This window comes from Pyrus communis, chromosome 3 (assembly GCF_963583255.1).
Source record: "Pyrus communis chromosome 3, drPyrComm1.1, whole genome shotgun sequence".
Lineage (NCBI taxonomy): Eukaryota > Viridiplantae > Streptophyta > Magnoliopsida > Rosales > Rosaceae > Pyrus > Pyrus communis.
Genome location: NC_084805.1, coordinates 28,106,111 through 28,121,425, shown reverse-complemented (window position 1 = coordinate 28,121,425; position 15,315 = coordinate 28,106,111). Strand labels below are relative to the sequence as shown.

Genomic DNA, 15,315 nt, shown 5'->3' with positions numbered 1-15,315 from the left:
CTGTCATAAAATACATCAATTGATCATCTAACAAATAAAAAATAAAGTTGAAACCTTTTCCAAGCATATCCTACACATACAAAAAGATATTAATCTTAAAGACCTTAACATCCGGCTTTGGATAATTGGCAAGTGTCTGCTAACCTTCCCTTATATGCTACAAATTATGACCTTAGCTTAGGAGCAATGGAATTTGATTAGAATTATTCAGAGTACAAAAATACGCGTAAAAACATACGAAATTCTTTGAGCCACACAATATTGTTCAATACATCATGGAGTATTAATCAGTCAGATAACTGCAATCAAGGCAACAACAATAAAAACAAAAGCAAAAAATCCATGCTTATACGAATTTAAAAGGTAACTATTTACTGTGTCTGTAATGAATGTGTGAAATCAAATAGTTAAAACCCTAAAAAGCTACTAATATTAGTAATAAAAAAAAAAAAAAAAAAAAAAAAACCAAAAAAACAGAATATGTTTCCGACGTATGAAGAAAAGTATGATGCTTCAGTGCAGCAGCAGAGTTGGAAGTCAGAGTCCTATGATTAGTGGCATATTATCTTTGAATTTTGATTCTTTCATTTGACCAGATTCAAGATTTCGAAACCAAACTGGAACCCAGCGTCCTTCCCCTTTAATTACGGAATATGCCCCTAAAAACTCAATAAATTAGAAACAAACTAAAACCCGGGATTAGTGAAGTCCGTAGCTTGGAAAGTACTTAACGAATGATGCCAGATTACTTCTCTGAAGAGGTGACTTTCTTCGAAGATTACTCAATATCAATAGCGTCTCCATCAGTGGGATGAAATAGCACGTGTACAGTTTCTTTGGCTCTTACAAAACAGTTGCTACATCCACATGTATCCTTCTGTAAACACCATCAAATTAAGATGTAACACAATTAAAAAAAACACGAAATCATTAAATATAGCTTCGATATCTTAGAGAAGCCTAAACCAAAAGGTGAAAAAAAAAAAAACTTTGGATTAAAAAAGTTAACAATAACTGAAGACTCCGAAAATTGAGTTCCTTTCAGAATTGTTGTAATAATAATAAATAAAAAAATTGGCAACCATGGATACAAAGCCATTAAAAACTGGGGATTCTTTTATCTTTTCGTTCACAACTATATATTTCATTTATTCTTCTTCATAGAGATAAGTAATTACAATTGAACCAACCTTTGCTAATGCTAACCCGTCAGCGAATTGAACTGCCTCTACATTAAAGCAGGAAAAAGTTCAATTTACATGGCTAATTAAACTTGAGGGTTGCATAAATCAAGTTATTACTAAATAAGGAATAGAGAATCCATGATATTACTTTAGTCTAAAGAAAGGTTTGGAATTGGCACTGTAGAAATGAATAGTGTTTCAATCCGAATTTCAGATTATTTACAACCATGCCATTGATCTTTCTGTTGGTTTTGGGTCAGCAGCCCGGCCTTCAGCCAGGCCCAAATGTGTTGGTTTTGGCTGGGAAGCCCGGCCCTCAGTGAGGCCCAAATTATTTAACTACATTTTTGCCCATCTAAGATTACAATCCGATGGTGGGGATGATCTATTAAGAAGGGTAATTTTGTCCTCTCCGTTTTGGGAGAGATAGGGGGTCACCGGGTAGGTATCATTTGCTGTCGTTCAATTAGGGTTTCGGGGAGGGTCTGCGAGAGAGAGAGAGAGAGAGAGAGAGAGATGGCGATGGAAGGAGAGCGAGGGGGAGGGGTAGGGGTCTTGGCACAGTTGCTGCAGATGGGAGGGTCGGTATGGTCAGAGAAGACCATATGGGTCGTCGGGATTTCAGGGAGACGGGGTAGGGGTCATCAACAAACCCTACTGAGGGTGGGGTGTGCCGGATCTTGCGCTGCATGCCTCAAATCCAAAGATAAGTTCCTTTTTAAAATTGTTTTCTTTAATGGTGCCTTAGATTTTCTAATTGTTTAGTATGTTAGGTCCGGTTTTGGGGGATTTGTGATTTTATAGAGAGAGATGGATAGGGAGATAGAGATTGACAGAGGGAGGAGAAAGCATGGCTGTGTGCATTTTTGGGGGTTAATTAATGGGTTAGTGCGCAGGGTCAGTGAGGAGAGTGACAGAGGGGTGTATGGGAGGGTATGGGTTTTCACTTTTTTGCTCTGGTTCAACAGGTTATGCACTGTTTGCAAATCATTGTTTATTGTTTTGTTTTCCGTTTGCTTTGTTAACACCATATTTCGAATTTTTTGGTTTCACCGTGCTAATTTCTGTGCTTCCTGATAATTTCCTGGTGTTTGCTTCTCATCCCTCTGTTGGTAGATTTTTTTTCCATCCCTCTGTTGCTTCTCATCCCTCTGTCGGCTTAGTTTTGGCTAAGAAATAATTAGAGTGTTACTTATTAAGTTGAGTTAACAAATTTGCAGGGTGCAACAGAATGCATGGGAGAAGTTTTGAAACGAGTTAAGAAGATCCAGCTGAAAAGAGCATACAAGATAGGGAATTGGTATGCTGCTTTGTCTCTGTGTTGGATTTTTATGTTTATGTTCTGCTGCTAAGTAGATTTTATAGTGTTCTAAATCTGTTTTGAAAATGTGCATAAAGATTGGACATGTTATTGTATATTAGTCATGTAGTTTGAATTGGATATGTGATTGAATATTAGGTATTTAGTTTGAATTGATTTGGATGTGTGGTTTATTGAATTGGAATTTGGATATGCGCTAATTTGAATTGGATATGTTGAAACTTTATATATATCTCAAAAGAAAATAAAAGAAATTCATTCCACATACAGTCTACATAAAAGATTCCCCTAAGGCATTAAAGCAATCAGGAGCTAGGACAATACTCTTGCAGAATGCAAGTCCACTGCTGGCTAGACATATTTCATGCGTTAACAGCCCTGCAATTGTTTCTGATCTCTCCAGCAGACCCTGTAAGAGGACGAATATTCCCCATCTTGATCATAGAATTAGTCCCTGTTGTAGCTTTAGACCAAACTTTTAGTCCCTGTTGCCACAGCTGCATCACTAAAAAATAGAATTTGATCTGAACATAGGAGATACAAGACTAATCAGTAGTTAAGGATGCAAATTCACCACTATATAAAACGAGATACGACAAGTAACAAAACATTTATAGCTTAAATGTTGGACAAGACAAAAAGTTATGCTTCTCAGTTATCAAATGTTCATATCAAGTACCAAATGTTCAATGCATTTGATGCTTGAAATATTAAATCTCTATATAACTAAAAGAGATTGATAGAAATTGGTCTCCGTAACCAAGTCGTGCTCCTCCCCCTCAAAACATGTAAGGTTGAGGGTTTGATTAATAGGAGTGGAGACTCGGTTTGTGCCTCAAAATATACTCTCTTCTCTGTTGTGTGCTTGAATGCCTTGGATCTGTGACTCTGGATTGCTGAAAATTAGGTTCTTTGCACCCCAACTATGAATTTAGCGTATTTTTTTATACGGATTAATGCAATCACAAGATTATTTTGTTGATTTTTATACATACGTTTGTGGATGAAGGGTTTGGGTGCTCTTGAAGATGCCCACCGTGATTTTTTTTACACCAAGTGGTGATGGCAACCCAGGCATTCCAACTTGCCCAGGTACTTCAATCTTTTCAGTTTTTGGTAATTTTCGATTGCTGTTTGATTCCTGAGAAAGAGAGGGAAAATAAGAGAAATCATCAAAGTTGATATATATCATTTGTTTTTAGTCACATTGATTTTTATTGTGAGATATTATATGATTATAGTTTATAATTACCTGTGGACTTGAATAGTATTATCTAAAGCTCTCTCACTACTCAGTTGTATCTATATAGTAAGAAATTGTTGTGTAGGTGAACCACAAACCTCAAATTCCCTGTCTGTATATTTGCAGTTGCTTTTCCGTATAAATCTTCTCTTGCAAAGAAATTCAAAGGCCTCTAAGAGCAACTCTAGCGTGGGAGCCCTCCCCCCCCCCCCCCCCCCCCCAAGGCTATTCACTATTCAATCGCCCTTAATGAACAGTAATCGTCTTTTGCATTACCACCGTTACACTTTAATAGCCCTGGCAATAGGCAATAAAATATTAGTATTTTTTTTATTTATAAAATAATACAAAATAATTTTAATTGTAATTTCGGATAAGATTTTTAATTGTTCTCATTGTGTCACGTGTCATTATCTGAAGTATTATTAAATAATACAAAATAATTTTATTTATAATTTCGGATAAGATTTTTAATCGTTCTCGTTGCGCCATTTGTCATAAAATCCGAAAAGACAATTATTGGGGATGGATTTCAGATAAGATACGACCATTTTGTACCTGCATCAGTAGTCATTTTGTTGAAAAAAAATGGATTGAAACTTTGAGAGAAAGAAAGGAATGTGATTGAAAGTAGTTGAGAAAATATGAAATTGTGGTGTAAGGTAAATGATAATGAGAAGATATTTATAGAAAAGTAAAAACAATTTTTTTTAAAAAAATTTCAGATTTGTTTTCGATTTTTTTACAATTTTTTTAAAATTTTTATTCAACTAATTAATTTCTGCCGTTGGATATAAAAAAATTTGAATTCCAACACTCCAGATTGTGCCACGTGTCACAACGGTAACTTTTCTTAATTTTAAAACTATTTTTTCTTTTATTTATTTATTTATAAAGCATATTAATATCGACCGTTGATCTCAGATCGAACGGTGGATATTAAATAAGACTTTTTTTTATTTTTTTTACCGTTGAGATTGAACGGTCCAAGTTCAAGAGCCGTTGAGATCGAACGGACCGTGAGATGCCACGTGGATTCCCAACGGTAACATTTGAATCTGAAAAAGTGGGCTGATTTTTCTGAAACTGGGTCGGTGACGCGCCCCCACGCATGAGTGGGGGGGGGTGCACGCGCCTGACAGGAAAAAAATAAAAGACCTGACGCCAGGCTGATGTCAGCCCTGGCGTCACATCCACTCGGGCTGGCAATTCTTCACAGGCCCGAAGCTCGGGCCTCCACCTCCACTCGGGCTCCTTCACGCTGGAGCCGATCCACAGGGCCTCGGGCCCTTTTCTCTAGGCTGTCCCCCGAGCAATCCACCACGGTGGAGTTGCTCTAATTGTATTCATGGACTATAACTGTAATTATACAATGTACATTATTGTTTAAACATAAAAAGGTATAATTTATATATAAAGTCAATTGAAACTCTTTTTGCTTTGAGAAAGGGAACGGGTAAGGGAGGTATGTGTATGGGTTTTTAGGGCCGGTTTCTAGGGAGGTGGTCTGGTGTCAGTGCCTTCACAGGGTGGGGGTGTGATATGCGGGAGAGAGGAGAGGGGGTTGGTTGCAGAGTGTGGGGGTGTGATTTGGGGGAGATAGGAGAGGGGATTGGTTTCAGAGAGAAGGTGACAGCGGGTACACGATTAGGGGGGACAGAAAGAGAGTTGATTGGGTACAAGATTTGAGGGTAGGGTTGAGGGAATAACTGTGTTGGCTGCAGAGAGTTGGTGGGGTTGAGTTAGTATCTCTCCCCTTCTGTCGCTTCTCTCTTCCTCCATCTATGACATCTTTGTTTTGGGGTCAAAATATGGTCGCTTTTACATAGCAATTTGTGTGTTTTATTTATTTATTTGGGTTTTTGTAGCTGATGCATATTATGTTTTGTGTTTCTGGGTTTTGTTAATTGGATTTTCTGGTTTCAAAAATAGGTGGAGGCATCAACTAATCAGTTGGCTGATGAGCAGATGCCAGTGTATAATCTTGCTTCGAAGATTCTTTGTCAGGTTATCAATGTATAATTGAAGGTAGTGTGGTGGCTGCTCTTATAAAGAAAACTAAGAATTCTGGATTTAATTGTTTAGCTGCTTCTTTTGTACTCAAGTTATTGGGCCTTGTGAGGGAATAATATGTTTCTTTCTGCTGAATTATAGGCTGAACCAGACACTGATGAAGTATTTGCACAAGTCACTTTACTTCCCGAATCAAATGTAAGTTGTTGGCTTGAGATTCTGATTTATTGTGGGCGGGTAAAACTGATTATGGGTTGAGATTCTGATCGTTTGATGTTATAAATTTTAGCAAGATGAGAATGCAGTGGAGAAGGAAATAACATAGGGCGGGCGTCCTTAAACAGGAAAAGACTTTGGTTAGGCAAAGCCAAATTAAGGAAGAGAATAGGTAAGGCTAAAACATAATGAAGTGGAAATTTTAGGTACAAAATGTGGAGTGAGTCGATGGTGTCCAACTACTTTCCACCACGGCCACTTTAAAAGGCTTAGTTCTTTTTCCAAGTGAAGAAATAAAATGGCACTTGAATTGTAGAAATATTAACATCTATACTCAAATGAAAAAAACTGCATATTTGAAAGGAAAAAAACACACCAGCACACACTTGGAAATAGCTGGAAATATTGGCAAACCTCACAATGTATATGCACGCTTTAGCGACACTTATATTAGCAAACCTCATTTATGCCCTGTACACATTCTACTGTTTAAGTAATGAAGAAAACTATTCTCAATGTCTCTAGCTATTCATTTATTATCTTCAATGATTTGGAAACCTGCTACTATAGTTTTCAGAATGGTTATGTCACACTCTGCTATTCTTCCTGTCAAAATGGGGAAGGTTTGCATGGCTATCACTCTTTCCAACAGGTTAGTGGGTTTCTCTGGATTTTCGTTTTTCTCTATTGGGTTTCGATTAGTTCTCAAGTTTTTGTGTTTCTTGATTTGCTTTTCGCATTTGAACATAAAGTTTTTATTTCCTCATGAATGTGATCTGCCTTTTTCAAAGATTTCTCTGGTTAGAACTTCAGTCTACAAGCTTTGTGGCTGATCAAAAGCTACCATATTTGGATAAAATGTTATATATATATATATTCATTAAGTTTATATAATTACATGGGTGTTCTTTGAGTGCTATACTGCTATGTACATATGTTTCCTAAAAGAAACTGACTTCTCACACCAAATGACCAAAATAAACACGAGTGTATATGGAGAATAATGAGTATGCGGAAATCAGTATCATTTGCTAAAATGTTTATCTTTATAGCTCATGGTATATATGAGTTTTGTTGTTGTTGCTTTTCTTGCCTTTGCACGTTTTGCATTGAAATTTATAAATACATAGAATATTGTAATTGAAAGAAAAATAACTTTGGACCGAATTCTACATACTCAATTTGACAGGAAGAAGTTTTCGAATCGGACGATTGGAAGACAAAAGGGTTATAATTGTTATGACTGGATTGAGCAAGGTATGCTTAATTATGCAGATGACCGTCTGTTTTACTTTGATTAATTTCTTTGGTCAGTGCATATCATAGATAATGTATTTAATAAATGACGTAGAAACAGTGTCCGACTTCAATACTGCAAGTGTATTAACCGTTAGATTCGACTTTCACAATTATTAAATCTTTTAGTGTAAATCTGAACCGTTTCTTTCCCGTATCATTTAATGTTATTGAAGTATTTTCTGTAGAAACCTGCTGGAAAAAAATTGATTTAGAAACCTGTGAAAAGCTCAATGCAGGCATCTCAACTCAATTACTACAAACCCTATTCAAGGTGAAAGGTGTTGTACACTATGGAATTGCAGGAAACGCAGATCCCCATCTCGAAATTGGAGATGTCACCATCCCTCAATTTTGGGCTCATACAGGCCTTTGGAATTGCAGGAAATGCAGATCCCCAACTCGAAATTGGAGATGTCACCATCCCTCAATTTTGGGCTCATACAGGCCTTTGGAATTGGCAGGTATAAAACACTAAAATTGGCTTTTGTTTGGTAATCTTTTTTTAATCCCAGTTAATTGAATATCCGATTAATGGAAAAATGTATTCGTACCAAACCCCATTCCAATTGAATGGTTGGTGTATTTGTTCCAAACGACATTCGAATTGGATGATTGGTTTATTTGTTCCACAACCCCAATATAATAGTATTTGTATTTCTGCCCATTTATGGATGATTGGTGTAGCTGCTATGATTGTCAAATTGTGTATGTTGGTTATTGCTTAACTGAGCAAATAAAGTCCGCAAAAAAGTAGATGCTATGTCAGTGTATGTCAATGGGGAGTGTAGCTATGAAATATATGATTACATTGATCATGGATGATCGGTATAACAGTCCTAACTGAGCAATATATGTTACTCAGTGTAGATGCTAAATACTAATGGGTGAATAATGAATGTTCTGCTGAGTAGCAAGTTATTACCAATCTTGGTAGATTTACAAAGCATATGAGAGAATTCGTATGAATTTTGCACTGGTGGCTGAAGAAAAATCAACAAGCTAAATTACTCATTTAACCATTTACATGCATTTGATCACAGATATTGAGAAACCTTAGGGTTAATCATCTGTAACAATAAATTTTAATTATTCAAGCTTGATTTCTTGGCAATGGCTTCCTTCGTTAACCTCTACAACTATGTCTCTCTTCACTTTCCCACTTCCTCCGGTCTCTCTTTCTCTTTCTAATCTCTACTGAGTTTCTGTTAATCTGTCATTTTATATAATTTATTCTTTGATGTGATCTTTGGTGCATTTGATTTGGTTTTGTGAATGTCTTCCTGACTTTTCCGCTTTGGATTCAAATAATAAGTTCAATGGTTGTATATATAACAGAATACTGATTTGCGAACAAGGCAATTCAACGCTTGAAAATTTGTATATTATGCTAAGCTGACTACCTTTTTTCCCCGCTTTTTCGACTTTTGAGCAATTGCAGTATTTTGCCCAACTTGCTAAACTTTTTGTTTATTTTTAAACGAATTCTGTATGAATTTACTTGGAAATGTTATATGAATTTGGTATAAACTTGAGTAGAACTTATATCTGCAGGTTGAATGTGTTCTTTGCCAACTATTTTTTGGTATAAGAAAAAGATTACTCTATATACACACAATGCAATATGTTACCTATCTGTTTATATACATGATATATTAATACATATAATGTTACATGTTAAACAGAGCAATAGATGCCAAGCCAAAAGTGAGAATGGGAACAAAGAATCCATGCCAAAATATCGCATTTGTTCAGAGTGGTCTTGATGGAACATGGAATCCATATCACCAAGTGTACTAATTCAAGGTTCATTGTTCAAATTCTTAAATTAAAATTAATTTTGTCTTGACTCCAGTTTCTTCATGCCTTTCTTAACTTCACATGCATAGATATTGATAAAGAGCTTCAGGAGGGTCATTACTAAACATCTACAAATTTGTTAAGCCTCAGGCTTCCAGTTATCAAACTACAGGTAACTACGGATTAGTTGATGTTTAGTAATGATCCTTCTGAAATGAATGATATATTGTCGATATTATTGATCAATTGAGTATGCATGAGAACTTGAAGTAATCATTGCCATAAAAAGTAGAAGTGATGACTCACACCAGGAATCAGTTATCTCATCAGCAGCTTTATTTTTATCTAAGATCGATTAACCACTGCTCCATTTATAGTTCATTTAGTCTTTTGAATTAGTAAGCTATTGTGTTGTGTCCTTTCCATTTCTTGGTATGCTATTGATATGGAAAACATCATCCATCTGTTCTATTTATCGCATGTCATAAGAATCAAAGTAGAGTTGGCATCCCTTTTGTGACCTTTTTTGTGTTGGCAAATGCCATCAGATAGGCAAAATCATATCGGCTACAAAGTGCAATGAATGCTACAGGTTACTAAGTTTCGCCATATGCCTTCATTGTGGCATTGCCCTCTCTACGACAAGTAATCATTCTAATTTCACTTTGTGGAATGATATTAAGTTGACTTATGGAATAATATAGAGTTGTGTCATGCATGAAAACTATGAATCCATTTCATCATGCATTTTTTAGTTAAACTACTATGTTTTTGTACAATTGACTGCAACTCATGCCGTAGTTTGTTTCACAAACCTCTACAGTTAACTTCCATACAGTATGTTGCAAGTTTGAGAATATCTCTACATCTTAATTTCTGCTCTCTGGTTGCTTCAAATTTGTAATTTTACGTGCTACGCTGCCACTTGGTTTGATTATAAAAATGTCAAACAAAATCCGTCCATGATTTACAAATTTGTATTCGATTTTTGATGTTTTTCCGGTGTAAGGCATATGTTGCACAAGTGAGGTATGTAGGTTGCAGGGCATATATTTTGCCGTCTTAACTGCAGGGGCAAAATATGTATAAACTTTAACTTGCTTCTGTTTCTTCAGTTTCGTATGGAAACAAGCCTTCTGCTTATTTTTGCCTTTGAACAGTTGTGGTTACAAAATTAGCTACTTTTACAAGTCCTCAACACTTTCTATTTTTAATTACCTGTTGAAATGGCTGCCTACACTGCAGGACACATATTATATGTGTGAACTAAATGTTTCTTCTGTTTCTTAAGGAAACATAACTTTTTTGGAAACCATCTCTTTCTAATAAAAGACGTTCAGTGTCTTCTCACTCATTGTACAATGTGTTATATGCCAACTCACTTGAATGTATATAAAAGCAAAATTGCTTATCTTATCGACCTCAGTCACTTATGTACCCTTTTGTTTGTTCATAATTGTGTGGAATTTACTCAACTTAAATGTGTTTTATTCATCTGTTTACGCCTGAAACAGCTGGTTCCCGTGGCAACGCGCAAGCCTAATTTCTAGTTGACTCTAATGTAGGCTTTAACTAACCAAGGGCTGAAGAAGTCTCTCTAGCTTCGAGTAGTGACCTGCCATCAGGGAGTGCAAAATCACAAACTGTGATCACAACAGGTGAATTGAGATCACCTTCAAAGTTCGCAATGGAATAACGTAAATAACAAGTAAACTAATTCAATATATTCTTTAAAAAAAAGACCCTAAAAACATCCCTAATTGAACCCACAAAATACTACAATTAGTCTAGTAGTTTAATCCGAGAAAAAAATTTCTTCAAATCAGAACGGGAGACAAGCTTTCTGGTATTAAATTTCTTTCAATCAGAGAGGAATTCAGCTTGGATTTTCTCTAGAATTCCACGAAAGATGCATACATTTGGTGATAATCGTATATGAGATTCATACAATATTTTCATATCTTGCATAAAAATTAGAAATTAGAAATTAGAAATTAAAAAAATAGAAAAAAGAAAAGGCACCTCCTGCCGCTGCTCTTGAAAAGCCGAAAAACATTAGATCCTAACTACAAATTATATGCAGATTACTTGCTTGTAGCTAAAGAACAGAACCAGCACAAACACGCAAATAAAAAAATTCATGAAATTTGTTTCTACTAATATATAATTCCGATTTGAATTCGAATTCACTGGAAACAAATACATAAATCTATGAAAAAAATTTAGCCATATGTAAAAAGGAAAAAATGTGTGAAGTAGATGATTTCATCGGAGAGCTTACCTCTGCAATCGTTGCGGACTTGAAGAAATCAAGCATCTGTAGCAGCGTTCAGAAAGAGATTTCACGAAAGTGTTAGATTCAACTGAAGGGAAAACATCATTGAATGAATTGAAAATGGGAAGTGAAAAAAAAAAAAAACCAGAAAATGCTACAACCAAACTGTAAAATTCCATTTGAAAATGCTAAAATGTAAAGTGAATTGAAAGTAAAAGAAAAAGGAGGAATAAAAGGCAAAAGTTAAAGAATAATACCTCCCTATACGTAGCCAAGTAAATCCTGAAGGGCTCGATATAGTATTCAAACCCTAACATGGCCATCGAACACCGAACCGAAGCCGAAAAAAACCAAACCGGACCAATTTATATATAATATATATTAAATACTCAAAACCTAGTGGTTAGAGGTTTCAAACCCCTTACCTCCTGGTTGATGAGTATTTGCTTCAGCCAACTTGACAACAAGCTTTGTATAGCTATAATTGTATTAGTAAAATATTTATAGTGATTCTGGATGTTTAATTCTTTATAACATTTCTAAACACAAAACCCTAGCCGTCCACTCATTTATTCCCATTTCATCTTCTCTGACTTCTCAACCTCTCTCTCTCTCTCTCCCACCATCAAGAATCTATCTTTCCCACCGCTGCGATGCCTGATTCAAGAAGTTCAGGTTCGTAAACATTGCTCTCGCTGTATCAATTTCATTGATTTTTTTCCCAATCTTGTAAATTTTTTTATTTTGTGATTGAATGATTGGGTTCGGAATTTGGAATTGATACCCTCTGCAAATTTGTAAATTTATTTTATCTATTACATTTGCACTCTTGTAAACCACTAAGAAGCCACTCGGAGGTGGTTCAACAGGTGAATTATGCTAATATTTGTTTAAGATAATTGTTTGGATTTTCTTATAATTGTTTAATCAATCTTTCCTTTGGTTTTTGTGTTTTTTGATCATCTAAAAAATGTTGGTGATGTTTGTTTGGATTTTTGGTTGTGAATTTTTGAAGCTGCTGATGTTTGTTTGGATTGTTGGTTTGTGAATTTTTGAAGGAAAATTGGCTGATGTTGTTCTTGGATTTGTCTTTGTGGAGCCCTATGTTGGTTGCTTGTCTGTTTAGTTGTGTTCGAACAGGTGCTCATGGCTGGATGTTGCAATTGGCGAGGCGTCGGTTGGTTGGTGGCAAGGGTTTGGGATGCTCGGCGGCGGGTGCTACAGTGGAAGCTTAGGTTTTTTCGGTTGTATTTTATGGATTGAGCCTTTACAGTTTGTTGGATCTTTTGGCCTGTTTGGCAGGTCCTCTTTTGGGTTAGTTTACCAACCAAATATATATATATATATATATATATATATATATATATAATAAAAATAAAAAGGAAAAAATCGAACCGGACTGAAACCGAACCGAACAATAACTTTGGTTTGGTTTCCAGTTTCAATCAAAACCAAACCGAACAAAACCGAACTCACCCCTAGTGGAGAGACAAAGAGATAGAGAGAGGTGAAAATTACTCGCTGGTGATGAAGCTAATGAATTCGGAGACGCATTCGTGGACGGTGTTTGACTGATCGGCGCGAGTAGAGAGATGAGATCAGAAAGACAAAAAAATAAGGGTTTGAGAGATAAAGAAACTGAGGCAGAAAGAGACGGAAAGAAAGAAGTAGAAAAGAGGAAGGTAATTGAAACCTTCCAGCGACTTTGTTCTTTAAAAATAACTTTATGACAAAATTACCCTTGGATAATTTTATGCATTCTTTCTAGTCGCTTTGAATTTCTTTTGGCCGAGGGGCATTTGCGTTCAATTATTTTTGTTGAAGCCGGTGACACCAAAATCGGCCTCCGGCTTTATATATAAAAGATGTGATCATTTTTTTCCTCAAATCTATATTTTAAAACTATACCAAATTAAATTTGTAATGTTGCTGCTAGCCACATAATCTTTCAACTACAATGTGAGCACATTCTCTCAGAAGCGACTTTACTTGCGACTTGCTAACATTTGAAGTTTTGATCATAATAAAAATAGAATTATATCAGTGGACAAGATAGTTAAATTTCTAAAAAAGTAATGCTAGGTTGACTAAATTTGTAGATTAAATTTGTAAGCTAAATAATGTGTCATCGTAAGAAATAAGTCCGTTAATCAATACTTAAGTAATTGAGTATTGCTAGGGAGACTAAATTTGTATACTAAATTTTGGAAACTAAAAGACATGAAAGTTGATAATTGGTTTATTACTTAAGCATTGATAAACGTGCTCATTTTTATTGGTGACACATCATTTAGTTTGCAAATTTTGTCTCCAAATTTAGTATCCTTAGCATTACCTTAAGTAATAATCTAATCATCAACTTTCATTTCATTTAGTTTACAAAATTTGGTCAACATATCTACATGCCTTATGCATTTTGGGCCAAAAAGTGTGTACCCTGCACTCCGAGCCAACGTTTCACAGGCCTTATGAACATACAACACCGAGAAAAATGGAGATACGATGCAACTTTTTCTAGTTTGAACACTAAAATTTAAATTAGATTTTAAAACTAACTGAAATGGAAAAGTAAATTTGAACAAACAAAACTACGGATAAAAAGTAAATTTGGAATGAAAGTTGGGATAAAATCTAAACATTGGTGACCTAAACTAAGGGGGAAATTGGTATTCCAGTAAATTTATTTTATGAATTGCTTTTCATGTGCTTTTATGAGCTGTAATGGGGTGTTGGGGGTTGGGGGTTGGTGATGGCGGCAACGGAATTGGATCCTCTCCTGAGCAGAAGATCAGGATCTTCCTGACCCACTAATATGGACCGTTGGATTTGATCCAACGGTTACAAACAAGGAGCCCATTTAAAAGTTATAATAGTCCAACGGTCCATGTTAGTGGATCAGGAGATTATCCAATTCTGGCAGCGACCATCATTGCAGAAGTGGTGGCAACAACAACGTCCTTTTTCAATTTTTTTTTTATATTTTTTTGAATATTATGCATCCTTCACGAGGTCATGTATCTTTACTTTATTAATTTCACAATTATATTTAATATCTTAATATTTATTTTGAATCATAAATCATTTAATCATTCAAATGTATTAAATAATTGTACTTCATCAAAAATATATGAATTGGTACTCACATTGTCCGTGTATTTCATACATTTGAATGCATAAACGATATATGTTTCGAATAATTTTTCTGTACATATAATATTCAAATGAAGATTAAAAAATTAAACACTTTTAATTATAAAATTTTTACATTGAAAAGGAATATTACTATATTGTAATACTAAATGACATTTAATTATCTTCTTTTTTTTCATAAGATTTAATTAAATTGAAAGATTACCTATAATTAGTGTTTTAGACATGTGGCACAATGAGGACAAGGAAAATAAAGAAGATATGAAGACCAATAACGAATTTCCTTAAAATGAGGAGTACTGCGTACTGCATAGTGCATACACTGGAGTACAGTGTTTTGAAAGTGCACTACAGGTGGTAATATTGGCACTGTACAGAATAAATACGACTATTTAAACCCTAATCAGCTTTGCATATAAATATCAGTACCCTTTATTGAATGTGCTATCTCTGTCCTCACAAAAAAAAAGTGTATTTTCTCTCTACTCTTCATGGCCTCCTCAATCTTCTGCCGGCTCTGTGATGCTGTTAGTAGTTTTGATTTTCTGTCTCCCTTGTTTGATACAAGGTGAAGTATTTCCTCATTATTATAGTCGAGAAATACTAAGAAGACTATATCAAAAGTAAAATTTTCTCTAGATATACATGCTTATATTCACCTATATGTTCTTAAAAAGAAATTTTCACTCGAGCTGCATATCAGCAAATAAATATGTGAAGGGGTATGTATACGCTAAGATAAAGAGTAATACTATGGAAACCATCAATTTAGAGCATATTTCGTAAATCCAATGATGTAGTTGTTGATGATTAGATT

At 35.1% G+C, this 15,315-nt stretch overlaps 1 protein-coding gene and 1 long non-coding RNA gene across 10 annotated transcripts; both read left to right on the top strand.

Moving 5' to 3' along the window:
* Positions 1-1,679: 1,679 nt before the first annotated feature.
* Positions 1,680-11,416, top strand: LOC137730288 (uncharacterized). 9 transcript variants are annotated; one of them, XM_068469352.1, is made up of 9 exons: positions 1,680-2,484; positions 3,515-3,597; positions 5,681-5,776; positions 5,903-5,959; positions 6,051-6,149; positions 6,601-6,629; positions 7,167-7,234; positions 7,503-7,737; positions 8,959-11,416. In XM_068469352.1, the coding sequence occupies exons 6-9, from the start codon at positions 6,607-6,609 to the stop codon at positions 9,071-9,073; spliced, it is 441 nt and encodes a 146-aa protein (XP_068325453.1). In that variant the 5' UTR covers positions 1,680-2,484; positions 3,515-3,597; positions 5,681-5,776; positions 5,903-5,959; positions 6,051-6,149; positions 6,601-6,606; the 3' UTR covers positions 9,074-11,416. The 9 variants fall into 9 exon arrangements, 6 of the variants coding, with proteins under 6 accessions (XP_068325453.1, XP_068325449.1, XP_068325454.1 ...); XM_068469348.1 differs by having other exon boundaries at positions 6,548-6,629; positions 8,959-11,415; XR_011068114.1 differs by lacking the exon at positions 7,167-7,234 and having other exon boundaries at positions 8,959-11,396.
* A 470-nt stretch (positions 11,417-11,886) lies between these two features.
* On the top strand, positions 11,887-12,702 carry LOC137727263 (uncharacterized). Its single transcript, XR_011067777.1, has 2 exons — positions 11,887-12,023; positions 12,407-12,702. It is a non-coding gene; the product is annotated as an uncharacterized lncRNA (long non-coding RNA).
* The last annotated feature ends 2,613 nt before the right edge of the window (positions 12,703-15,315 follow it).